General features: G+C 48.0%; 1 protein-coding gene across 7 annotated transcripts in view; it reads left to right on the forward strand.

Annotated features, from left to right (window-relative positions):
• SGMS1 (sphingomyelin synthase 1) overlaps positions 1-27,311 on the forward strand; it is a 91,197-nt gene that overhangs the window by 55,359 nt on the left and 8,527 nt on the right. For all 7 annotated transcript variants that reach the window (XM_041473966.1, XM_041474009.1, XM_041474001.1 and 4 more), the window contains 3 exons: positions 690-933; positions 22,228-23,048; positions 26,283-26,400. In XM_041473966.1, the coding sequence (XP_041329900.1) occupies positions 22,432-23,048; positions 26,283-26,400 (735 nt within the window). In that variant the 5' untranslated portion in view covers positions 690-933; positions 22,228-22,431. The remainder of the gene's footprint in view (positions 1-689; positions 934-22,227; positions 23,049-26,282; positions 26,401-27,311) is intronic.

The raw sequence follows: 27,311 nt of genomic DNA on the forward strand, positions 1-27,311 counted from the left end.
GGCATCCTCTGCTCCTTCTCACCTGGGATGCTTTCACCAGCCTTTCCCGCTGGATCCGCGGGCAGGAGGTCCTGTGTGCTTCCAGTCCTTGCTGTGGCCTTTGGGATAGAGGCTGGATGCCAGCCCTGGGGGGGGTGGTGATGCTGCCTGGCCAGGGACTCTGCTGCTGGTGGCAGCAGTGGGACAGAGCCAAAAAATTCATGGAAAGCTTGGGGAATTGGTTGTTTTGCTTCGTGTTAGTGTGGTGGAACACGACTTTTCTATTTGGTGGAGGGTTTTTTTTTTTTATTTGTAGGGTAGGACTTAACATCTGGTACTCGTATATACTGGAAAAAGGAATACTTCCTCCCTGCAGTGACTTTTTCAGCTTTCAAAAGTGACACTTAATGAAAGCGTTCTGCACGTACAGTAGGAATCACCAGACTGAACTTGGGTGATGTACCCATTTCCTCATGTTTTAGGTGCTGTTTGCCGGTAGAGCAGCACTGCCGGGAGCTGTTGCACCACCCGCGGCCGTGCTGGCACTCCCGACCTCCTCCTCCCGCTGCCGCTGTTCCTGCTGTGGCGGGCGCTCCGTCCCCTCCTCTCCCGGTGCTGACGCACTGGCGCGCCCGCGGAAGGAGCGGCGGGAGCGCTGTCGCTCCATCCCCTCTGGATCTCCGCTCACCTCTCCCCATTTCCCTCCGCAGGCGCTTCCCGCGGGGCTAGCGAGCAGCTGGGAGAGGAGCACTGAAGAAGCCCAGCCCGGGGGAAGTTGAAAGGCAACTTTGAAGGCGAAGGAAGTCGGGGCTGGCGAAGGAGGCGCGGGCGCGCTCCGGGAGTGGCCGCGCCGCCGCCGTGTCCCCGTCCTGCTGCCGGGAGCGGCGCGTCTGGCTGCGGCTGGAAGGGGAAAAGCCGCGTTTTCTGCTGCTCTCTGCCGCCTCATTTCCAGCAGTGAGTACCTTTCCTCTCCGGACAGTCCCGTTTGAGTGTGAAGGGGTGTTTGGTGCTGCTGGGGAACCACAGAGGGGCTTGGGTAGAGTCAGGTCTGCAGCACAGCCCTGGGGTGCTGGCTGTCTTTTTGCTTGGGCGACTTTTTTGAAAGTGGCGCTTAAGCTTGTGGTTACTTTGTTGTTCGCTGCTTGGTTTTAATCTTAGTTTTTAGTTTATCTTGGGGTGTTTTTTACTAGAAACCAGCCAAGCTGCCAGCCTGTGGGACAGCAGTGACCTGCCTTTGGCTTGTCCCCCAGGTTGCCTCGAGGTTGTGTTTCCATCAGGCAGCTTCATCTCCTGCTGGGGCACGGAATCTCCCCCTGGTTTCTGGGTTTGTACGTTTGTTTTGCAGCACGCCTGCGGGAGATAACCAGAGTTACACAGCGTGGTAACGGCGTTGCCCGCACAAACTAAAAGCCAGGAACAATCTGCTGTCCCCTTTGGCACCTCGGGCAGCTCTCGCCATGCCTGGCCTCCCCCTTGACTGCTGCCGCGTATCCCCAGGGCAGTTGTGTGCGGTGTTTGTGTGAAGCAGCAGGAGCGTGAAGGTGTTTTATAGACTTTCTGTGATGTCGTAGAGCAGCTGTGCCTGTGCCTGCTCCGCGTGTGTCACGGTGTCACCGCTGCCCCGCAGCGTGAGCTGAGCTGCGGGTGTACAGCAGGGTGGCCCTGGGTGTGGGCAGCCCGTGAGTCACTGGGAGAGCACAGAAACCCTCTCGGAGGGCACTGGGGGAGCAGAACTTTATCTGTGAGCTGCACCCTGGATCCGCTGCGGAGTCTTTCCAGGGGATGTGATCCTGTTTGTGCGTTTTGGGCACAGCCGCCTTTTCTGCTCATCCTAAACCTCTTTGGAACTCAGTGCTTTAATCTGGAAGCTTTCTAATAGATTTAGAGCGATGAGTCAAGGCTGTTTTTTTTTTTTAACTTGACTTATGGGGAAGAAACTAAACCAAGCTGCCTGCAGTGGCTCATCTGTGTGTGTTTTTTATACATATATTTGTGTATATGAACACACAAGTGTACACACAGACAAGAGCTACTCCAGGCGTTGGTTTTTAGGCTGTGTGTGTATAGATGGGCATGTGTGTTTGTATTAAAAATGTGTTTTTATGGCAAGATGGTGTGAGCAAGCTGAGAGGAGCATTAATTTCTTCCTGCTCTGTCAGGTAATACCCTGCCTTCTTCATTTGCCAGTTGATTTGGTTATACAGACAAAGGCAGGAAAACAGACCATAACAAAACCACTCTTATCTAATCTGCTTAACGGCACTGTCAGGTAAATCATTAACCCACGGGCCTGGTGCCTGTAAAAGATGCTAAAGAGGTTTCCTACCCCTGAAACTCCCCTTTTCCAGAAAGTAAGAAATTAAATTACTTGCAGATCTTGGTTTCACACGTGGGTGTTTGCTGCTGCTGTGGTTTCTGTGCCTGTTAACAAAGTCCAGTGGAATAATGATGGGAGAGGACCTGCTCACCCTGCGGTCTTTTTCCTAAGAGAGCAGCTCCAGCTAAGGCAGAGGGGAAACACAGCATTTACTTACTTGTAAACACTGTCATTCATTAATGAAATGTAATTTCACGTGGGTTTATGGCTGGTGGAGTGTTTTGCTCAGCAGCTTAGTTTCCTGGCACCCTGTAATTCAAATCCGTTTGAGCTGGGAAGATTTGCTGTGGGTCTTGCTGTGCTTAATTCCACACCAGATTTCTGTTTTGGTTGACTTTTGTTTCTGTAGGCATGTAAGTGATGGGCTTCTCTGAAACATTTAATACTTAGAGTCTGTACAGTCCTGTCTGCATTCACTTTACATTTTGATCGATCGTGTTGGCAGTGAGTCTGTTTTGTGTGAGTAACTTAAAGCATGGAAAATCTGTAGCACATGGACAACAGCAGAAGTAGCTCCATTTGTGATGTTTGCAGCCGTTGCTTGAACAAAAGAAAAAGGGTTCAGGGAGGGCTTAAGCTGTTCTGGCTGCCCATGTCCAAAAGCATGACTCAAAACTTCCAGCTAAACTCCTCTAAGCTCCCTGAGTCGGTGTTGGAGTTGTGCCTTTCCCCCCACTAAGCCGGGTTTGTTTTAAGTGCCAAACTCTCAGCTTGGCTGTCTTCTGCCAAAGGTCTGCTTGATCCTACCAGGGCATTTTCAGGCAACTCCAGGGAGAAAATGGGTCCAATTGGAGGGCACAGCTCAGAAAGCTGGACCTCACTTTCAGTGCCAGCCCATGCCCCAAATGCTGTGTGCCCAAGTTTGGCATGGCTCAGCACCCTGCACAGCCTGTGCTCTGTGTGCCTGGCTTTCCAGCTGCCTGGGAAAGCTCCAAACTGCTCCTGCTGCTCAGGAAAGTGCCCTTTTTGCTTGGTTAACTTTACAGCCTGGCTGCACATTAGCTTTTTAAAGCTGAGCTTTTTAAAGCTGCTCTCCCATGTGAGGAGAGAATTCAGGGGTTACTGTGTGTCTGACACTTGACACCAAGTGCCTGGGGGAGGAGATATCCAAATCTGGAGGAGAAGGTTACTCCAGACCTTTCCCCAGGAGGTGTGAGCATGTGGAAGGAGGTCTCTGTGCTGGGGACACCCCAGCAAGTATTCCCAAATGCTGTGTCAGGTGGTGATGCTGCCTTACAGAGGGCAGCATGGTCCCTCCTCCCCGTCCTGGGAGAGCCCGGTACAGGAGCAGATCCATGCTCTGGATCCTTGCTGGAGCCTTTCTCCTTTGAGATTTTAGGGGCAAGAGGTGCTGATGGGATCTCAGCCAGTTCAGGTGAGCCACGGTCCTTTGGGTAACCAGGTTGCCACACTCTGCGTGCACTCAGAGCTGTTGTGACCACAAGGGACAAGGAGAAGGAGCACACCTTGGAAATGTCCCTTTTTGCACTCTCCTCTGGCCTGAGGATGGCTTTTTGCCAGGAAAACTGCCCTGATGGAGCACCCTGTTGTCTCCAGCTGCTTTCTGCAGCTGTCTGCATGGCAGAGGAGGTGGGGGAAATGACTCTGGTTAAAAATAGAAAGGCGGATTAGGAAATGTGAGGTATGGTTTCAGCACCCAGCCGGGCTGCTCTCGCAACTCGCTGCTGCCACCGAAAGGGGAAGGACTTGCTCATGCTCCTTGCCTGCAGAAAACCAGGAAAAGTGTAGGTTTTCCTGCAGAAAACCAGCAAAAGAGCGGGTTTTCCACCGTGGAATCACCCAGGCACAGGAGAGAAGGAGGGGGATGCCTCTGAGAAAAGCTTGGTGAGCTCTGCTGGCACAGGTGACACAGTCCCAGGTGTGCAGGCACTGGAATTCAGGTGAAGGCTCCCACTGGAAAGGCTGGGTTTGAGCTCATCTGGGTTAGTCTGCCCAAGTTAAGGACAAAGATTTAAGGAGATTTACTCTGCTCTTTGAATTGTACTTATTCTACTGTTTTATGAGGAGAGTTCTACTTGGGGAAAAAAAAAAGGCAAAACCAAAAAAATACTGAGGGTGTGATTTCACTGAATGTGAATGTGTAATATGACACTCTCAGAAGAGACTTTATTTTGCAATAAATGTGTGAAGTGTCAGGAGAAAGAGTCAACAGACAAGCCAAGGAGAAATAACTTCTGCTTTGGAAACCATGGACTTTTGAAGTTGCATTTAGGAAGTGTTCACTGTACAGTGTTTTGTCACCAGGCTTCAGTGTTTATCACTGTTCCTTGTGGTTATCACTGGTCCTTTTGATGTATTTTCTGTTGCCTTTCCTAAAACAACTGAATTCCTAAAATCCAGTTAGGAAAACCATTATTTTCTTTGTGAAAAGTTTGTTTCCTGCTGCTTTTTTTTATTTATTTTTATTTCCTTTCTTTAATTTTTTTAACCTCTTTATCAGCCTTTAGAACAGTTTGAGTTCTCCTTGGTTCAGCTCTGTTGTTGTAGCACTCCCAGCCACACACTGATACACAGTGACCCAGCCTGTACAGTGCTGAGAAAGAAATATCCAGGGGCATTTCAGATATCCTAGATAGATCCTAAAACCCAGGATGCATCCTGTACCAAGCATTCCCTGCAAAGGATGTGGTGAAGAGACTGCAGCAGTTATTTATCATAGCTAAAGAATGTTTATCTAACACTTAGTTCAGGAAACCTGTCACGTTTCCTGGGAAAATACTTTGAAGACAAACAGCATTTATTGTTTTTGAGAAGCTGTGAATACAAGGTGGAATTTGGTATCAGTTTACCTTTACCTGGAATTGTTCTACCTTTAAAAAAAGTGAATTTAAGAATTGAAGTTATACTTCAACCTCTGAAAAAGAAACTGGAAGACAGGCAAGTATTTTTGCTCAGTAAAGTTTTGTAACACTTCAGCATGGTTTCTCAGGAATTACTGGGCTGCTTTTCATAACCAGGAGTAAAAATTCATTTGTCTTAGTGATAGATATAAGACTGTTTTCTTGTAGATTTAAAAGATCACTTCAGCAGTCAAGCAGGGTTTTTACCACTATTAGTATGGATGCTGTAATACTTTATTTTTTTTTAAACAAGGCAGCTGAACACATTTGACTTCATTTGTATTGGAGAAGCTGATGCTTTGGGACTGTTGGGTATTAAGCATCAAGGATGAGAAGAATTTAGTTAGAAGACCACGAGCAAGCGAGTTTTGGTGTAACTTTGATTTCAGTTTCTTCATCTTCCCACCTTTCTGGGTTTTTCCATATTATTTCTAACTTCTTTGGTGTTTTGAAATTTTCCCTTTTCATCTCAGCCACCTGCTTTGCTCTGGGGACATTGGTTTGTCTGTTCTAAACCAGTCACACCCCACCTAAATCCTGGCATTGTTCAGCTCTCTCAGTGTGTTTGAATGTTGTACTGAGGTTAAAGGAACAAAGAGCAACCCCACCAACAGCACAGGCTGGGGAGGAGCTGCTGCAGCAGCTCTGTGGGGAAGGACCTGGGGGACAGCGAGCTGTCCTGGGCCAGCAGAGTGTCCTGGGGACAGCGAGCTGTCCTGGGCCAGCAGAGTGTCCTGGGCCCAAGGAGGCCAATGGCAGCCTGGGCAGCAGCAGAGCACTGGCAGCAGGGCAGGGAGGGATGGTGGCCCTGTGGGCAGCCCTGGAGGCACCTCTGCAGTGATGTGTCCAGCTCTGGGTGCTGAGCACAGCAGGGCCAGGAGCTGCTGGAGCTGAGCAAGGGCCTGGAGCCTCTGGGTGCCCAGGGAAGGCTGAGGGAGCTGGGGCTGCTCAGGCTGGAGAGGAGCCCCAGCTGAGAGGGGCCCTCAGGCCTGGCTGTCCCTGGCTGCAGGGAGGGGCAGAGCAGGGCCCAGGCTCTGCTCCGGGGCCCAGCCATGGCACCAGAGCCACGGGCAGGGCCTGAGCCCAGCCATTGCCCTGCACAGGAGGCACAACTTCTTCCCTGGGCAGTGCCCAGCCCTGAGCACATTGCCCACACAGCCTGGGGGCTCTCCTCCCTGGGGCTGTGGCAGAGCTGTGTGCACACAATGCTGTGCCCTGTGCTCTGGGATGGCCCTGCTGGAGCAGGGAGGTGACACCAGCTGCCCACTCCGCTCCCTCAGCCTCAGCCACCCGGGATCCTGTGATCTGTTGGGCAAACCTTGAGAAGCTTTAGTTCGTGTTAATTCAGTTGCACACAGAGAGAGGACAGATGATTCAGGTGGTGAGGGGACCTGTAGTTCTGGTGGTGTTACGAAAAGTGGTATTATTGCAAAAGCCAAATGAGAAATGAAAGCAGCTTTCTGCTGTGTTTGCCTTCACGGATATCCTTGCAGCTTCTGGGAACAGAAGTGGTGCAACTGTTTGCTGGGAGCAGGATTTTAGGGGAGGGAAGAAGTCCTTCTGGGGAGCTGAGAGTGACGCCTCATAGCCCAGGACAGTTTGCCCTTGGTTTAATTTCTGAGCTACTAAATTTACATCAGCACCTCTCTCCCAAACCACATGTATTTTAAATTGTAACAGTATAACTGTTTAGCACAGGGACTATTTGCAAACATTTTTCTCTCTGTGTGGTAGCCTGGCTTTTGTCAGATGTGAAGGGAAAGGTGGGAAAAGAATTGATCTGGTAATTCTGGGTTACTTAAGCTAAGAGCATTGGGTTAGTTACTTGGATTTATCTGGGAGAAAAGTGACCCAGGCTCAGAGTTTTGTTAATGTTTAATGTTGTGTAACGTTCTGCCCGGGCATAATTGAGCCATCAGTGCAGGAGTGATCCTGTTGGAGGGGTTTATTGTGAGTGATTACAGAGCCTGCTGTGGCTTTCGTTTCATTGCAGCCTGAGCTCACTGATGAACAGGGTCATCATTTATTTACACTTCTTGGGATCCTTTCACACTGATCCTCCTTCTTTTGGGCGGGGAGGAGGATGAGGAGACACCACAAAGTTATCTAAAGTACTCTGCCCTCTATTTCTGGTAGTGGTTTGGCATTTCCCCAATTTTAGCAGCCTCTCTCCTTTCTCCTGATCCTGGTGATTTTTCATCTGGATTGTGCCACTGGGCTGGAAAGGGTCTGACATGTGGGGCTGGGAGGAGCCTCAAAGGATGGAGGAAAGGAGAGACTGAAGAACAGACTTTACCAAGATGGAAAGAAAAATAAGGAAGAAAAGAACTAAAGAGTGCAAGCACTCCAGCTACTTTTTGTCTAGCTCTCAGTTTGAGATGAATGCTCTTGATTTTTCTTTGTGATTTCCCTGATTTTATGAGATTTCTGCATAATACAGTTTGCCTCCATGCTCTGCCATGCTAAGTTTTGAAGCAGAGAGGGAGTTCTGCCTAAAAAGTACCTTTGAAAACAGGTGAGCAGAAACTGCAGAGAGAAGCTGTGGCTGCCCCTGGATCCCTGGAAGTGTCCCAGGCCAGGTTGGAGCAGCCTGGGATAGGGAGAGGTGTCCCTGCCCATTGCAGGGGGTGGAACTGCATGGGCTTTAAGGTTCCTCCCAACCCAAACTGTTCTGGGATTCTGTGAATTTATACTCAGAAATAACTTTGGGCATAAAGATTACTTTCAGTTCTGTTGAACCTCTGAATAATCAGAGGAGGAGGCATTCACAAGCTGAGTGTTAGGGCAGACGTGGCAATTTCTGGATCTTCAGTGAGGAACCTGTTGAGCTTTGTACTCCTGTAAGGTAGGAAAGAGCAGAGTGAAGTCCCTGAAAGACCTGAGCACCACTGGCTTGGAGCTTTGCACGTCCTGTCCTAGAGAATTCACTTAGTTGAGAACAGTCTTCATCCTGAGCTCACCCATCTGCCTGCAAGATCACCTCAAGTCCACTTTGTAAATACAGAGTAGTAAAAAGGTAGCCCAAAAATACTTTGAGTCACATTTTCACAGTGGAAAGTAGTTTTCAGCTACCTACAGTGTTGTCATGACTGAACTTGGAGGTTGTTGTCTGCCACCAGCTGTCTGAAAGCTGCTGTGTCTTTTCAATCAAATTGTGCAAACACAAAAAAGGCAAGGTGTTGTGCGTTGTAAGCAGCAGTGTTATTTGTCAGTCAACTGCCTGAAATAAAAAATCTCAAGAAAAAGGAGATGGCAGTGATTGGGGGCAAATTTTCCATAAAGTAGCTATTACTCCTCCCTAGAGAAATTTGCCAGAGCAACACTTGTAACTGCTAACACTAGAAATTGTAAAGATGTTGTGTTTGTGTGGCAAAGCTCTGGAAAACAGATGCAGCAGTGAGTTGTTCATAACTACTGCCATGGCCCCAGGCAGGGAAATCAGACAGAAAAGACTATTTTGGTCATTCTGGCTCAATTCCCAAAGAGACTCCCTGTGGGTGGGCAGGCCCTGGCACCGGGTGCCCAGAGCAGCTGTGGCTGCCCCTGGATCCCTGCAAGTGCCCAAGGTAGGACATTTGCAGCATCCTGGGACAGTGGAAGGTGTCCCTGCCCATGGCAGGATGGGTTCTATCAGTTCCACACCATTCTGGGGTTCTGTGCTGTGCCATCCCATTCCAAGTGCTGTGTTTGCTAGAGGCCCACACCAAAATTATCTGATGTTTGTCTTGAGGCTTGATTCTGCCTTTCACCCATCTGGCCTGACTAAATAATACATGAACTAAAGTGGGTTCTGCTATTTTTAGGCACAAAGGCGAGCATAGATGCAACATTTCTAAATATTAAACTCCCTTGCCTGCTGACTGACCCCAAATTCTGTACCCTCCCTTAGGGGACACAAGTCCCCTTGTCCTCAATGATTTATGCAGCGTCTACAATAAGAGGGCCTGTTGCTTTCGGACGTGGGTGCATTCATATTTTATGTCTCTGCCTGCCCTTCATGTTTTATTTAATGGAGAGTGTAAGGAAATTGGTTACTTGGCAAAAAGTGGCTTTTAGTGGGCTAAGGAGCTCCAGGTTTCCTGAATTTTGGGCTGGCGCTGTGTCTGCTCTGCTCCCCAGGGGCTGTTCCACTGCTTCTCAAGAGCTTTCTGAATATTCATCCTTCCTCCTTGCTCCTCCAGAAAGGAAGGAGAGCCTGCAGCCTTGCTGCTGGCAACCTGTCTCCTGCAGATTGTGTTTGGGGAGGGCAAGAAATCCCAAAACCAGCCAGGAACGTGGTCTCCTTGTGCAGTCCAGGAGCTGCTGGCTTTTCTGGGCTGAGCTCAACTGTGTCCCCATTAAATCTGAATTTACATGGTGCTATTTGTGACATGTCTTACATTTCAGACTGATTGAGACCAGCACAAGTTTGTCTCAGGATCAGATGAGTTCCAGACCCCACATTGTTTCACTGCTGATGTGAAATCAAACCTAGAATTAGACCCTTGTTGTCAGTGCTGTTGTGGTGCCACACAGGGTGAGCTGCATATTTCAGCAGGATCTCTGCCACTGTACTTCTATCCCCTCACCCCCATGAAATATTTGTGGATTTAGCTTATTTTCAGACCCAGTGAAAAGCTTTTGCAATGCCCAAAGACAGATAATGATATATTTACTTTTAAAAGAGAATCTCGTGTGTATTTATATCCTGTGCTATATCTAGTAGCCCCAGCCTTACCTCCAAAAAGCACACAAAAAAACCCAAAAAGACCTGAACAACCTCCAAACTTCAACTTCTGTGACTGTTTAGCATGTTTTGGTGTGAACACTCATAGTACTTGATCTTGTTTCCAGAATACCGCTTGTGTTTTCCACACCTGTAGTAATTTCAACAGCTCTTGTGTGGCTTGCAGGAAGATTTTTTTTTCCTTTTTAATAACCTCTTACTGAAATGTCATATTTTATGAGGTTTAGAAGGTCTGGGAGATGAAACTAAAAGTTGCATGTCAGAGCACAGTTTGAGGACAGTCCTGTAGAGCAAGTCTGGTTGTGGGCTGGCTGGGTAAAACAGCAGCTGTGGCAAGGTTGCCCTTATTTGTTTTGTACTCCTGAGATATTCAGGAGGCCCATATGCATTTCCCAGGCCTGGAGGGAATTCTGGGGAGTCACAGAGGTGTGCCTGTCACGAGGTGCCTCCATGGGCTTTTCCCAATGTCCTGCTCCCAAGGGCTCCTTGTCAGATCACACAATCCCACCATGGTTCTGCTTGGAAATGCTCTCATCCAAGCCCTGCCATGGGCAAGGACACCTTTCACTATCCCAGCTTGCTGCACCCTGTGCCTCCCCACTCTCACAGGGAACAATCCCTTGCCAGCATCCAGTCTAAACCCCCAGATGAATTCCTGCAGTACCAGCACATCTTAGCTCACCCCTCCTGCTCAGAGGAGCCCCTGCTCATCAGAAACAGCAGCAGAATTGTCATTCCCCTTTTTGTTTGCTTACTCACAGGCAGCAGGGATAGTGGATCCTGCTGGGCATCCCGAGGGAATGTGTCTCCTGAGTATTTTCCTATGGGAAGGGCTCATTCCCACCAAGCTCTTGTATGGCTGTGCTGCAGGGAGGTGGAAAGGAGCAGCACACTCTCCTGCATCTCCTGATTCTTCTAGACCAGCTATGCAATAAGAGCCTTCCTCTCCTTCCTGCACATGCATGTCTTGAAGAGAATTATTTGATTTTTGGTGCAATTCTGAGCAGGTATTGCTGGAAAGAGGGGGCTCTGTTCAAAAATTCAGACTGCTGCTTCATTATTTACTTGGCCATTCCCCTTTTCTCTTCAGCCTCAGCAGCATTTTCCAATATTCTTGCAATCTCCCATCCTTCCCCAGCAGTCACAGAGCCCTGGCTCCGTGGCCATGGGTCTCCTGATCCATCTGGGAGAGGAGATAGGTCACAGTGGGGCTGTTTTCAGGCAGCACCTCCTTGGCATCCTTGCCTTGCTCTCCTTAATATCTTGCTAATCTGAGCTTCACCCACCTGCTTGCACACATGCACGTGACTGCAGATTGAAATCTTTGCTTCTCTCCCTCCCTCTCATCTGTTCACACTTAACAACAACAAATAATTAAAGATCCTTAAGCCAGATGCCTCTGGAGCTGCTTGGTCATGCGATACTTTGCCACAGAAGGGATGGAGGTTGATTTGTTTGGGCTCCTCTTTCTGGAAGAAGAGCAGAGCCAATGGGTTCCTGCAGTTCTGGCTGCTGTAAGATGCAGGGCTGGTCCTTGTTGCATTTAACTGTTTGTGTAAGAGCAGCTGTGAAAGCCAGGCTTGGTTTTGCAATGATCCTCCTGAAGCCACAGGCATCCCTTCATTACTTAAATGGTTAATTCCCATGTCCGCTTCCCAGGACGGAACGCTGACTTTTATTAATTGTTTTTCCAAGGGTGGATGTGGCTTTTGAGTGCCTGAACCAACTGAGATTATCTAAGCAATGGGCTGTGTTTGCTGTGTTTGCTGGGAGCAGCGTGTGGCGGGTGCCCTGCAGGGAGCTGCACTCATGCACACCCTCGTGAGAGTGTGAGAAACACAGCTCACTATTGAAAATGTTTATTAAAGTCTATTAAGGGATAAAAGAGATAAATCCAAGTGCTGGGATGCTTGGCTGTTTGCACACAGTCAACTTAAACCATGTTCTCTGTATACTGTTACATTATAGGGGGTACATGTATATTGATAAGGGTTTAAACATATTCAAACATTCTTTGGAGTTTTAACCTTTGACTTGTCTTCATGCCATCTTGTAGATGAAACCAATATAGTTTATTTTTTCTTGTGGTTTCATCCTGTTGTATTTTCAGTCCCTGATAACGAGGGTCAATAAATTCTTCTCTTTTTTGGGTGCTCTGGTTTCTGTTTCTATTATCTTGCCTTTCAGATAAGATAGTCCCCGAATATGGGAAATCACCTAATTATTTTACACCATTTTCTGAGTTAGTTACATGAAAAAAATAATTTCAGCATTATGCTACAGTCTAAGATAGTATATATGGCACAGCTACTTATAAAAGCTATATGGTGCATGCATAAACGGACAGATTATACTATATCAAAAGCAGTAATTACAAATTGTTCTACATCAGGATTCTTGTGATCAATAGTAATTTGCAAAACAAAAGTTAATACATAAATGAGAAAGCCAATAACTGTATTTGTTATTTATAACAAGAGGAAACACATCTGCAGGAGGGCATCTTCCAGTCTGTACTGTAAGTTTTGGCTTGCCTTCTTTTAGTTAAAAGAAAATGTTTAGACTGGTAAGGAAAGTTTGCTCAAGGCTGTGCTGGCAGCTGGACACCCCTTCATCCCTTCTGTGGCAGGAGGAGAGGGATCACATGCCCACCCATTCAGGAGGCATCTGATGGAAGTGTTTTTAGTTGTTTTTGGCAGTGAAGGGTGGACAGAGTGCTGGTTGAGCTTTGCACTCAGTTTTGGGTTGTTTGCAACAGTTTTATGGGTTGTGGGTGAGTGGTGGATGACAGCGTTCCCCAGGTGGGGGACTTTGGAAGGTGAAATACTGTTCAATTTCGAACTGACAGAGAGCAGGGTTAGATTGGATATCAGGAAAAAATTGTTCCCTGGCAGGGTGGGCAGGCCCTGGCACAGGGTGCCCAGAGCCCTGGATCCCTGGCAGTGCCCAAGGCCAGGCTGGACTTTGGGGCTTGGAGCAGCCTGGGACAGTGGAAGGTGTCCCTGCCCATGGCAGGGGTGGCACTGGATGGGCTTTAAGGTCCCTTCCAACCCAAACCATCCTGAGATTCTATTTTTAAACACAGCTTAATTTCCATGGCAGGAACACAAGCTGCTCGCACTTACCCGGTACCTCTGGCTGAGATTCCCTTGTTTGGCTGGAATTACGGGTTACCTTTGGAACTGATTTAATTGATGTGTTCAAATCCTACCAGTTCAGCCTGTGGGTCTGTTACCCAGCCATCCAGTCTTTCCTGTTCAGTGTGCCAGGTAGTGGAGAGACTGCCTGCAGAAGAAAGGATCTCTGAGAGCCACAGCTCCAGAGATGTTGCCTGGGATTGTCCATAGCCAGGTGGCTGATGGACATCTCTGTAAAGGTGTTAGGACAGCATGACACAGGCACGTCACCAGCTGTGCCTCAACTGTGCCACTAGAAAAGGAATTTAGAAGCAATTGGATGTGTCTGCAGGAGGCATTTACTTCTGAGGCTTTCAGGTGGTTGTTGAAATATTCATAATTTCCAGAACAGTTAGATGGTGAGATCTGAGTTTTTAATCTTCCTTTATTTCTCCTTCTTTGTGAACCTAATTGATCATAACTTTTGAGCTGAGGGGAATATGTAAAACATATTTTGCAGCCTTTGAACACACTGTTAAGACCTCAAGTGACTCTGCTTGTGATCTGGGCAGTTGTTTGACGTGTGCCTGGTGGTACTGTCACCATTGCTGTCAGTGTGGAAGGAAGCGTGTTTTCAGTGTTGTTTTGTGATCTTCAATCATCTGTCAGTTAAAATTGTAAGGAGTGCTTCATGTTTCAGGGAGGATGTTTGTGTATTCCTGTTCTTTGGGTTCAGTGCCCACTTGTTCAGTGCCCAGCAAGATTTGAGCAGGATTTGCTGGTGTCACAGATCATCGATGGGAGCAGTGTCACATATGACATGGATTGGGAGCAGCTGAGTAGGAGCAGTGGATGGAATGAGTAGGAATAGTCTGACACACAGATAAAGTTGTGGGCAAGGCACTGGGCAAGGAATAGCTTGGGTTTCTGGAGCCCAGATTATGAAATTTGGAGCTTGTTGAATGATCAAAGTGTCACATTCATTGCCCAAAACACTGAGCAGCAGTGATGAGATTACCTATAAAAGGCAAAAGCCAGAGACCCTTGGAGCAGGGACCAGAGCTGCTCTGAGTTGTTTGGCACCCTCCCTGTGGCTGTTGAAGAAGGAGGTGCTGGATGGCTGGGCTGGGAAGGGGAGGATGTGTGTCCCCAGCCACACTGGGTTTGCTATCAAGTCCAAGTGGAAATCTGTGCTGCAAACAGAAGGATTTGGCTTCCTGTGATGGAGAGTAAAGAAAGGTTCTGGGATTTGGCAAAAATCTGAGAGGGTTTTTCCTGCTTTCCACAAAAAGGAAGATGCCAGGACAGTTCATCTGCAATGCCAGGAGATCTGGCTCTAGTCAGACACATCCCCACCATGCAGGCTGTACACCCATAATTTGTTGGCAGTCAAGATGGTTTGGGATTTTTTCGTTTTCCTTCCCATTCCTGTGTTTATGATTTTTCTAGACCAACTATGCAATAAGAGCCTTCCTCTCCTTCCTGCACATGCATGTCTTGAAGAGACTTACTTGATTTTTGGTGCAACTCTGAGCAGGTATTGCTGGAAAGAGGAGGACTCTCTGTTCAAAAATTCAGACTGTTTATACCAGGAGTAATCTTGAATACATGTGGTGTTTTGTCTTTCAGACCAAGGAGCACTTGTGTTACATGAAACTAAATTAATAAAGACAAAGCTAGGGATTGTTTTGTTTTCCAAGAGGAATGACATTGAAAATGAATCATGTTGGTGGTGTGTCTTTTTGGGTGGGTTTATGAAAAGTAACAGCTGAAGTGCAGAGAACAGCATTGTGCATGAAGATATTCACATTTCAACTCTGGAGGCTTGGAGGCTTTGATGTGGGTCTGATGTGTTGGGACTTCAAAAGTAGGATGTTTGAAATAAAATATTTATATTGCTAATGAAATATGGAAATATTATTCTAGGCTGGGAATCGTAGTGTGTAAATTTAGTTTTCTTTTGCTTTAGTTACAACCCTGGCAAGGGCAGTTGGGAGGGAGCAACTGTTGTGGTCTGGCTACTGTCTCATACCTGGCCAGTAACAAACCCTAATATTAAAAAAATATGTCAAGTAACTGATTTAAGTCTTCAGAGAGTATCTGTTTTCTCTGTGATTTCTGCCAGGTTTCTTTTCCTAATCTGCATGGCTGGTTTGGCAAATTATGCTGGAGTCTGCATTTCAGAGCCACGTTACTATCAGTCATAAGACTGCTCTCAGTTTCCTTGGGCACAACTTCCCTTTCTGTTCCCATGATTTTTTAATTTTTAAATTCATGCTGCCACTTAGATTCCCAGAGGTTTCCAACAAATCTGACTTTCTAATAATAAATGGCTTTTAGGTAGTCACTAGAGGTAAAAAACCCTCACAAAAACCTCAAAACACCTGCACTAATTGAATTAAAACATGGAGCATGTCACAAATGTTTAGTCTCTCCTCATTTTCCTGCTTGCATCCTTTTGCCCTGCCTTGTAGGGAAAAAAAAACCACTCTTTCTGCCTTTTCAGTGTTTCATCTGTGTTCCTTTGAAGGTGTTTGTAGTTTGTGTGTCAGTCTGGGGAGGCTGGGTAGTCTCAGGAGCATCGCTGAGCGCTCTCAGTGCCGGATTGTCTGCGGGGTCACACGAGGACGCGGGGCTCTATTTCCAGCCCTGCCCTAGCTCTGCCTGACCCAGATCCCCAGGCATCCCAGGGATGAGTGCTCAGCTCTGCTGGGGACAGCAGCCAGAGCCTGCTCTGCTGAGCACAGAGCCCACAGCCGCTCAGGGCTGCTCCTGTCCACATCCCACATGGGCGAGGTTTGAGCGTGGTGTGGTGCCCGAGAGGCGTGGGTTGGTTTGGGGGATGCTGGCTGGGTGGGTTCTGCTGTAGGAAGCTGCTGAAACATTGAAGATCCTGGTGTCTGAGCAGGTTATTCATAAAATCACAGACTGGTTTGGGTTGGAAGGATCTTAAAAGCTCATCTTGTTCCACTTCCTGCCATGGGCAGGGACCTTGTGTGGCATTCACATTTTCTGAAAAGTCCCTTCACCCAAGTTTTTCTCCTGGGAAGCTGAGAAGCCTCAGAGAAAAAGGAAAACAATTCTTATCTCATTGATTCATCATTTCCTTCCTTCATCGGGGCACCCTGAAAATTACAATAACCTTGTACAGGTGCTCCCCTTCCATCCTGGCTTTGGACACTTCCAGGGATCCAGGGGCAGCCACAGCTTCTCTGGGCACCCTGTGCCAGGGCCTGCCCATCCTCACAGGGGAGAATTTTTTCCTAATATCCAGTGTAAACTAATGTTTAAAGATTTGTGATGTTCTGTTAATATTTTCACACTCCCCTTTGCATTTTGGATGGGGAGCGTGGATTTCCTATTGCAGCTGTTCAAAACTAAGCCAATATTGGTCCCGCTTCCATTGCAGACGTTGCATTTTTTTAGGATTGAGACATTAGGATTGTGGAATGGAGTACAAAATGGGATGGGTGCTTGGGTTACCCCTGGAATGGGCAGAAGGGTTCTGGGCCTGGTGCTTGGCTCTGCCTCTGCCTCCCTGACTTGGGGCAACTTCTCAGCCTGAAATAATTGCAACTTAAACCTCCCCTGCCCTCCTCCCTGCTCCATCCTTTCCATTCCAGGATCACTGGAAGCAAGATTTCTCTCTTGGGAAAGTAAAAGCCCTGCTTAGCAGCTGCTCCTGGGGTGGGACTGCTGGTCAGGTGAGGCCTCCTCCTGAGTGTTTGCTGGTTTTCATTACTACTGCCAAGCACCAGGAAGATGGGAGAGGAAGAAAGCTGAGGTGTAGGGCTATAAATCACAGAATTAGGGAATTGTTTGGGTTGGAAGGGGTCTTAAAGACCAGTTTCAGTTTCTGTCATGGACAGAGACACCTTCCACTAAGACCAGGCTGCTCCAAGCTCTGGTGGAGTCTCATGGAGGGAAATACTCCCTGGTGGTGTTCCCACCTGGAGGTGGGACCTGTTTGGTCATCCAAATGTGCTGCAAGTACTTTGGGTTTTAAATCCTCCACGCTCAACTCTGGGCTTGTGTTCCGAGCTGTTACACCCATGAGTGGATTTTCATTTCTGGGTGGTTTTTTTAAATCTAATTAGGATAGAAAAATTATGGTGAGGGTTTCTTTTTCTTCTTGCTATCAAGTAAATTAGAAAAAAGCAGGCTGCTCAGGGATTGATGTAGTATTCAGGCAGGGCTTTTTCTCCCTCTGAAGCTGTGTAAGTGGCTGTTCAGGGGATGTGGGCGTTGCTTTGCATTTTCATTCCAGCCTCTCTTTTCATAGTAGTAGCTCTACTTGCTCTGACTTCCTGTCCACAGGCCAATGTTTTCCATCTGAGGCTGACCTTGGAAACCTCTCTGTGCAACTTGTGAGCCCACCTGTGCCTCAGTGTTATACTTACAGCTGTTTTATATTTGCATATATTTGCATTTCCTGCACAAACCCAGCTTTACTGGCCTGTTTTACACTGCCAGCAGTTTCTTGCTTGTTAGTGGTGCAGAAGGGGTGATGCAGGTTTGGAGGCAAGCCTGTCCTGGAGGGAGGGAAACACTCCTTGAGAGCTTGTTAGGGCTATCCAGCACATAATTTGTGGCAGGCATCTCCCTTCCCTTGCAAATTGTGTTCAGAGGTGCTTGTCAAGTACAGGATGTCCAGTTATTGAGGTGTCAGAGTGTTATTGTTGGCCATGATGAAATGCCTGGAGAGGAGGTGACTGTAGCTGTGACTCAGGCAGTTTGTTTTGTGCTCTAAAAACACAGGACAAGCTTTTATTCGGGGTACTCGGTGTCTGTGTGACTCCTGCTCATCATTCATGGGGAATTCACTGGTGGGCTGGGTAATAAAGTATTCAGTCTTCAGTCCTTACAGCAGCTGGGTTTTTCTGCTTGTTTGTGTGCACACATTACCAGTGAACCTCAGAGTTTGGTTTCCAAGGGCCAAACCACCATTATTGTACCTTCCAGCTGTGCTTATGAGCCTCTCTCATTTAGACCCTCATTTTTTCACTGAGGGTCAAATCCTCTCAACTTTTCTGGGCTGTCTGGAAGGATGCTGAGGGTTGCAAGTGGAGTACCCCACTGCCTCTGAAAGGATTTCCTGGCTCCTGGTGACGAGTTGCTGAATTAGCTTATTATTTGACTGATTTCTATAGTGACTGTTGCCCTGGCAGCAAAGCTTAGAGAGTAAAAGCACAAACACGAGCAGGGCACAGTTTGGTTTCGGAAGGCTTAGCTTTTCTTTGCTTTGGTTGGGTTTCAAAGTACTTCAGGAGGAGTTTCAAGATGAGCAAACGGATAAGGGAGGTGGTTTTTTACTGGTTTAAGTGGATGTGGTTTTGTCTCATCAGTGTTAATTGTGAGAATTAACCATTTCTGCTTGCAAGGAGACCCAGACCTGGGCCTTGTCCTCAGCATGGGAAAAATGTGGAGCTGTTAGACACTGGATGGGCTCTAAGGTCCCTCCCAAGCCAGATCATTCCATGATTCTAAGATTCTAATCAGCTGATGATTTCATGGCTGATTTTCTTGCTCTTTAACCAAAAAGGTTGATGCTCCCACGTTTGCTCTTTATGCCCAGCTGATCTGAGAAGAACAGGTCTTGATAGGCAGGGTTGTTACAGTGCACCCCAAATTCTTGTTTAACCCTCTGATGTGGCCATGGCCAAGGTGTAGATGGAAGTGGTGGTGGCAATTACTCCCCACGTTTTGAGTTAGCACTTCAGTGTTTGCTGGCAACGGGGAATAAAGGTCCTGTAAACACAAGGAGGTTCCACCTGAGCCCTTGATGAGGTTGTTTCATCCTGCTCACTCTTGTGTGGGTATTTTGAGGTACTGGTTTTCCACAGCATCATTATTACGGTGCAGTTGGTATTGTTATGATAATCACATTGTTATTTATAATTCCTTGTCAGGTTCAGGCTCCTTAATGAGGCAGCTCTGCTGCAGATGGAGGGAATTTTTAGCCAGCCAGGCTAAAGAACCTGTGTCAGAGCTGGGGCGATTTGTATGTGCCTCATCCTCGTGGGCATGTGGCCTGGCTGCAGCTGACCTGGTCCCCACCTTCTGTCTTCAGCTTGTGTGGAGAGCAGACCTTTTGTGGTCCCCCATAGTTTCTGCAAACCACACCCCATCAAGCCTTCATGGATGCACCATAGGGAATGAGGAATTTTTAATGTGACAAGCTGGAAGGTGTGAGTAAAGAAGCTTTTTGCCTATTCCTCCCCCATTAGACAGGCTGTGAAAACAGGCTTGAATAAGAAGTGGTGTTAAAAATTTTAGTTGGTTTTCCTCATTTTAACTCTCAGTGAAAACAACTCATCTCCATGGCCTGTGTCCTTGGCAGAGGATTACCTTTCCTCCTGTATCATTTACTCTACTTTTACAAAAGGTGCTTGATAGAGATGTACACTGGTGGTGTGAGAGCACATTTTGGAACTGATGGTAGTTTCCAGCAATATTGCCCAAACCTGCAGTTTTCCTGCAGGACACACTTTTGTTGGTTTTTGTCAGGCTGCCAGGCCAGGTATCCTGGGGTCACACCAGCATGTTGGGACTCTTGTACCAGTATCCAAGTGCTATTTGCAGCTGGCAACAGATTTTTTTCCATCTGGAACTCATCGTAGAACCTGCTGGAAGCTTTGCTGGAATGTAATCAGTGAATGGTTTAGGTTGGAAAAGCCCTCTAAGCTCATCAAGTCCAACCATTCCCCCAGCACTCCCAAGGCCACCACTAACACATGTCCCCGAGTGCCACATCTACAAACGTTTTAAATCACTCCAGGCAGGGATGGTGACTCTGCCCCTGCCCTGGGCAGCCTATTCCAGGGCTGGACAACCTTTTCCATGGATAAGTTTTTCCCAGTATCCAATCTAGACCTTCCCTGGCAGTGGAGATGTAGTTTGGAGGTTGGCTACAGGCTCCTGAGCTGTGTCTTTGGGATTCCAAATCCTTAATTAAAAATGTTGTCAGGACGGACAGGAAGCTTTTCTGTCAGTTCAGGGATTGGGGAAACTGGGATTTAGGCACTCCAGTGTTGAAAACTCAAAAGGTTTAGTTGATACTGGCCCACCTTGTGTGCCCACAGACTGCTCAGAGAGCCCCAAAGCCAGGCGGGATGGCTGCTGCAGGCAGGGGGAACAGCATTAAAAATAAATAACTTTGGCTTTGTCGTTGTGAGGCACCATCCTGGGAAACAACAAGAAGTCTATTAGGATTGTCTGTTGGGAATTTGTGCTGCCAGAGCTGGGATTTGAAATGAGCACATGGAGATGAGCAGGTGGAGCTGAGCTGCTGCTCAGTCCTGGCCTTGTAGGAGCTTCTAATGTGGGTTACCATGCATAATTCAGGCCATCCTTTTTCCATGTTCAGAGCTCTGTAACTAAATACTGATTTGCTAAACACAACTTGAATAATGAAGCAATCTGTGGCTTTAAAGCCTTCCTCAGTATTGAAAGAAAAGGAAGCAAATAGAGCTGTATCCTCACTTCTGCTTTAAAACAACACAGATATGCACAAAGTGGAAGAGTCATATTCACCCCTGCTTCCTCCATGGATTTAAATGTGTGCACATTCCTGGTGTGTCCAGGAGGTGAGAGGTGGCCTTTCCAAAGTACTGCCAGTCCTTCCATCCAAGGCTTTTTCTTTTCTGTACCATCACAGTTCCTTCCATGGAAAAACAAGTTAAAAACTGCACCTTTTGTTTCTTGCTGAGCTTAGAGGTAACAGGTCAGAAAATGAATTGATGTGCATTGTGGTGGTGTTTGCATAGGAGTAAAGCTCTGTATCTGTTCTGAGCCACTTCAGCTCAAATCATGCCAGTAGGGTAAATTATTTTGGTTTTCCTCAGTCACAACTTTGCTCCCTTTGATGAAATACAAACACTTGGGAACCTAGTAAGAGGCTAAAAATATTCTTACAGCTGATAAAGGCTTGGTTTGACTTCTGAAAGTATGAAGTGGTTTTTTTTTCCCTGTGCTGTTACCTTCTCACTTCATGTTTATGAGCTGCAGCAGAGCACGTGGTCTGTGGGATGGTGGGGCTTCCACTGCTTTCCTCTCCTTGCTCTGGGAAGGAGCAGTTTTGGTTTTTGGTTCAATAAACATCTCAGACATGAGAATTTGCTGGTGGTGGTCCCTGCCATCACTACGTTGTTTGCTGTACATGTCTCAAAAATTCAGGAGGAGATTCCAAGCAAGTAACTTGTGTGTGCTTGTAACTTTTGTACTTGAAGCAATCAGCTTTTCTAAGCTATTTCTGCAATTCATTGAGTATAGAAGTTTCTTACCTAGTTCCTCTTTTTTTTTTTTTTTTTTTTTTTTTTTTTTTAATTAACCATTCCTTCTGGTTCCTTTTTTTCTTTCTCGGGTAGACAACATTTCTTTGAATTGGAGCAGTATACACTGCTTTACCTCACACAGCTGCTATATACTTGCAAACCTAAATGCTTCAGTTTATTTTCAGGCTAATCTGCTTGATTATTGATTTTCCTGCTGCTCTTTTGGCCCAGAGAGTAGATCCTTGATTACCTACATAATTTTTTAGTGTTGATAACTGTATGTGGCACCTGGAGGAGTTGTAGGGTGGGTTGGATGGGGCTTGGAAGCTGGTCTAGTGGAAGGTGTCCCTGCCCATGGCAGGGGGTGGAATGGGATGAGCTTTAAGGTCCTTTCCAACCCAAACCAGTCTGGGATTCTGTGACTTTATGATTTTTGCCTTGCAGAAAGAAAAACAGGTTTTGTATTCAATCACTGGTGCTACACATTCCATTAAGGTATCAGTCTGTAAGGGGTAGAAGAGGTTTCTACTGCAAATAACATCAAACATTTGCTCTGTAGCTCCTTAAATCCATGAGTATGATGATTGTAAGAGGAGTTTGGGTGCTGCTCATGGCCTAGAGCATTGAAATGGAAAATGTAACAAATACAGAGCAGGAGGGAAGCTTCCTACAGCTGCAAAGTGGTGTTAAATCTTTTAAGAAACCAACAGCGAGCTTGGGAAGGACAGTGCTGTGTGTACAAGGCTGGAGCTCAAATCTGCTGCTCTTTTCCCTCCGGAGTCTGTTGTCCATCCCAAGCACAGCTGGTTTGGTGCAGGAATTTTGGCTTTGGCCATGACCTGCAGGCTAATTGCCGTGCTAATGCCTGGTTCTGTGTTTTTGTCCCCCTCCCCAGGAAGAAGAATGCCAGCACGAAGATGAAGTAGAGCGTTTCCTATGCTGGCCGCACGCTGGTGTCGGCTGGGCAGGGACGGGCTCTCGCTCTGGCCAAACCCATTCCAGGGACAAGATGAAGCCAAGGAGGAGCTTCCCACCACGCTGGAGCCTCAGTGACTGCTGCCCACTTTTTTAAAACCCATGTGCCACCGTCCCTGGCGAGATGAAAGAAGTGGTGCTGTGGTCACCCGAGGAGGTGACCAGCTGGCTGACGGACAATGCCGTGCCGGAGTACTGTGAGCCCCTGAAGAACTTCACCGGGCGGGACCTCATCAACCTGACGGAGGAGGATTTCAAGAAATCCCCTCTGTGCCGGGTGTCTTCCGACAGCGGGCAGCGGCTGTTGAACATGATCGAGGGGCTGAAGATGGCTCACCACATGGAGGCTCACAAGAACGGCCACGCCAACGGGCACGTGCGCGCCGGCGACGCCGCGCGCCAGAACGGCTTTGGCGCCGCGCTCAAGCTCAATGGGGTCCCCAACGGGTTCAAGAAGGAGATGATCAAGATCCCCATGCCGGAGCCGGAGCGCTCGCAGTATCCCATGGAGTGGGGCAAGACTTTCCTGGCTTTTATTTATGCACTTTTTTGTTTCGTCTTCACCACGGTGACTATCTCGGTGGTTCATGAACGAGTGCCTCCCAAGGAGGTGCAGCCTCCCCTCCCAGATGCATTTTTTGATCGCTTTGATCGGGTGCAATGGGCTTTTTCTATTTGTGAAATCAACGGCATGATCCTTGTAGGACTGTGGTTTGTTCAGTGGCTGCTCTTAAAATACAAGTAAGTAAAACCTTTTCAAAACTTGTGTGCTTCTGACAGCTTTTGGAGGGCAGATGCTGGTTTGCACCCAAACAAAATGATGCTTCTTGTGATCTTCTTATCTCAGTTTTGAAAGGTGAGGTAGCACGCAGTGTGAGCTGCTTGTGCAGAAGGCAGAGCTCCACATGTTCCCTGAGAAACTGGGCAATGCCCCTGCTCTTGTTTGCCTGCGTGGTTAACTCAAACCTTTTTCATGGGTGAAAAGCTGTGGATTGGATGAAGTGATGTTCTGAACTCACTGTTTGTTCTGAGGGAGCACAATTCATGTTCTTGTGAACCTGGACCCAAGGGAATGGCTGGAGCTGGGCCAGGAGGGTTTAGGTTGGATTTTAGGGAAAGGTTCTTCCCCCAGAGGGTGCTGGGCACTGCCCAGGCTTCCCAGGGAATGGGCACAGCCCCGAGGCTGCCAGAGCTCCAGGAGAGTTTGTGCAATGCTCCCAGGGTGCACATGGTGGGATTATTGAGGTATCTGTGCAGGGACAGGAGCTGGATTGATGAAGTGATGTTCTGAACTCACTGTTCTGAGGGAGCACAACTCATGTTCTTGTGAACCTGGACCCAAGGGAATGGCTGGAGCTGGGCCAGGAGGGTTTATGTTGGATTTTAGGGAAAGGTTCTTCCCCCAGAGGGTGCTGGGCACTGCCCAGGCTTCCCAGGGAATGGGCACAGCCCCGAGGCTGCCAGAGCTCCAGGAGAGTTTGTGCAATGCTCCCAGGGTGCACATGGTGGGATTATTGAGGTATCTGTGCAGGGACAGGAGCTGGATTAGTGATTCTTGTGGGTCCCTTCCAGCTCAGCATATTCCATGATTTTAAACCCAAGGGAAACAGCTAGAGGAGGGTGGTGTGGGGTTGCCCTCAGGAAGGAGATGTGGGGTTAATAGGGCCATAGCAGGGATCAAACACCCTGTGGTGGAGCTGAGCAGAGCCTGTAGTTGAGGAACAGCAGAATCCTTGGAGATTTTGAAGCAGTGAGATGTGGGTTGAGGGTAACATACGTGTATTGGTGTCACTGGTAGATGTGAAGGTTTCCCCCTACCGTGTCCCCATTTGCTTTGGGGTGTTTGTTTTTATTTATGTTACAGAATCACACAATGTTAGGGGCTGGAAGGGACCCTAAAGGTCATCCCATTCCAACCCCCTGCCATGGAAGTCCCCTTTGGAAAGGCCTTTTCTGGTGTTAGGGGAAGATGCCAGGGAGTCCCAGAGCTTGGTCAGTCTATGCACTGATCATGGAATGTTTCAAGGACCAAAATCCCTCTTTTCTATCCCTGAGCGGAGGGATCAAGGTCCCAGAGGCCCAAGCTGTGGCTGAGCAGCAGAAAGAGAAGAGCAGGAGAAAGGGAAGAGCAGGAGAGGTGCTGGCAGGAACAGGAGCCCAGCGAGGTGGCTTCATGTGGAGGATCTTGTTCTTGTGGTTTTGGATGGGGCACACCGTAGGGGTGGTGACTCAGTGCTACAGAAAAGCTGAATCCCTTTTGTGGTGGGGTTATCACCTCCCTCTGAAACCTAATTCAGGAATAAAGGGAGGGCATTGGGCCACATGGGCCTTCCTCACTTCTGCTTCCTCATCCCTGGAGGTATCCAGGGCCAGGTTGGACAGGGCTTGGAGCAACCTGGGATAGTGGAAGGTGTCCCTGCCCATGGCAGGGGTGGAAGGGCTTTAAGGTCCTTTCCAAGGCAAACATTGTGTGATTCCATGATTCTAATGCAGTCCATGGCATGGGATTGGGCTGGTATCTCTCCAGAAGACAGGAGCAGGTCTGGCTGGCCACTCTGGAGCTCAAGGAGGCTGCTGAGGGAGATGAACTTCCCTGGGAAGCATTCCCAGATGCTGTGGGAGAAGCACAGTGCCAAGATTGGCCATGTGTTTGGCTCATGGGGCTGAAGGAGCAGCGTGCTCCCTGCTGAGGTCTGCAGAGCTGGGATGGAGTTCTCTGGGCCGGGAATAAGTGTGGAGGTTGTACTTACTGGCTGGTTCTGAGTCTCACACTCACACAAATCCTCCTGGGGGAAAGGGAAATACGAGGCTTTTTGCATTTATTTTTACTTTATATTACAGTGCAGAGCTTTCTCAGATTTTCCCAAGTTAAAATATGCCAAATCCAGCAAAATCAAGTGGTAGTTTTAATTTTAAAAAGAAGTTCAGCCCACGGCAGGGGGTGGAATGAGATGATCTTGAAGGTTTCTTCCAATCCAGACTGTTCTTGGATTCTGGGAATGCCAGAACCTGCAGCTTGAAATGGCCATAAGTGCAAAGAGCAGTGATTTAAAATGAACCAAACCCACAGGGTCTGTAGCACACAAAGGGTGATTGCTGTAATTGGATTCACACCCAGTTTCTGTAACCCTGGCGGTGATCTCTCCTAAGGATCTTTCCAGAGGTTGCTCCTGTTCTGGTGGATGTGCCAGGAGAGGTTTGTTTTTCTTGGAGGTGTTTTCAGGTGTTACCCCAGGGGGGCAGTTCTGGGGCTGGCTGTCCCTCCTGAGCCCACCCTGTACCCCGGGTGCTCGTGCTGGTTTTGCAGAAGCACCTCACAATACCCCAGATCTGCATCTGCCCTCTCTGTGAGCATCAGCCCTCACTAATCAGTGTCTCTGCAGCTGTGGCTGCTGAGTGGCTTCCCTGCAAACACCCTGTCCTGCAGCCAGGGCAGCTCTGCATTTTTATTGGGGAGCTTTCCTTGCTGATGTGAACTGCTTCCTTTATAATGCTGCACAGGAAAGATGTGTTCTCTCGCTCCTCTGGGTTATATAGGAGACCCTTTGTAATCACTAACTTGTGTGTCAGCTGAAATAAACTAAGTCCTTTTCATCTCACAATGAAAATCCTGTAACTTTATCCCCTGCCTTGAATGGGAAATCAGTGACTGGCCGCAGCCAATGGAGGGGTGTGGGGCATGAAATCCCCTTTAATGTCTTCAGCACCCAATCTGCACAGGCTTTGGCCTCCTAATCCTTAGATTTTCCATATTCACCTTCAAAGGCAGTGTGAGTTGTGTTGCTCCTGTATTCCTGGCCTGGAAGGCGTGGGAATATTTGTGGAGTGGTTCAGCATTCCCAGGTGTAAGCCGATAGTGTCACGAGTTTCCAAAGCGTCAGGAGAAACCAGCTGCTGCTTTGTTTTATTTACCTTTGTGGATTTTGTTTGCCTTGAGCACCTCCTTATTTGTGCCTGTTTTTTTCTCCCTGCCAGGTCTATAATTAGCAGAAGATTTTTCTGTATTGTTGGCACACTATACCTGTACCGGTGTATTACCATGTACGTGACTACACTCCCAGTACCTGGAATGCATTTCAAGTGTTCTCCAAAGGTAAATCCCTCCTTATCTGCCTGTTTCCCCCTCATCCTCCTCTTCCCAAAACTGCTTTCTCAGTAAATGTTACTAAGGGAGGGGATTCTGCCCCTGTGCCCTGCTCTGGTGAGAGCCCCCTCAGAATTCTGTGCACAGTTCTGGTGCCCCCAGCATAAGGAGAGCATGGAACTGTTGGAGCAGGTCCAGAGGAGGCCATGGAGCTGCTGAGGGGTCTGGAGCATCTTCCCTGTGGATCCAGGCTGGGAGAGCTGGGAATGCTCAGCCTGGAGAAGGGAAGGGTGTGTGGAGACCTCACAGCTCCTTCCAGGGCCTGAAGGGACACAGGGGAGCTGGAGAGGGACCCTGCAACAGGAACTGGAGTGACAGGACACAGGGAATGGGTTCAGACTGCCAGAGTGCAGGGATGGATGGGATATTGGGAATTAGGAATTGTTCCCTGGCAGGGTGGGCAGGCCCTGGCACAGGGTGCCCAGAGCAGCTGTGGCTGCCCCTGGATCCCTGGCAGTGCCCAAGGCCAGGCTGGACATTGGGGCTTGAGCAGCCTGGGGTAGAGGAAGGTGTCCCTGCCCATGGCAGGGGTGGGATGGGATGAACTTCAAGCCCAAACCAGCCCAAACCACTCTATAATTTTAATTTGAGAGCGCTGGTTTGGTGTGACAGGGACTCCCTTCTGCATGTCACTGGCTGCCCTCTCAGTGGAGGTGCTTGGGGCAGTGCAGGGATTCCCACCCTTTTCAAAGCACTGAGCTACCCAAATTCTGTGGCATTTTCAACTAATTTGCATGATCAGCGTGTTCCTGTCCCCACTGAAGCTGTTGAAGCAACGTGCAACCTTTGCCATGTGTGAGTCACTGATTTCTAAATAAATACACACCTCAGTGTGTCAAATCCAAATATGATTCGTGGTT

The sequence above is a fragment of the Pyrgilauda ruficollis genome, unplaced genomic scaffold (genome assembly GCF_017590135.1).
Source record: "Pyrgilauda ruficollis isolate IOZ18807 unplaced genomic scaffold, ASM1759013v1 scaffold11, whole genome shotgun sequence".
Classification (NCBI taxonomy): Eukaryota; Metazoa; Chordata; class Aves; order Passeriformes; family Passeridae; genus Pyrgilauda; species Pyrgilauda ruficollis.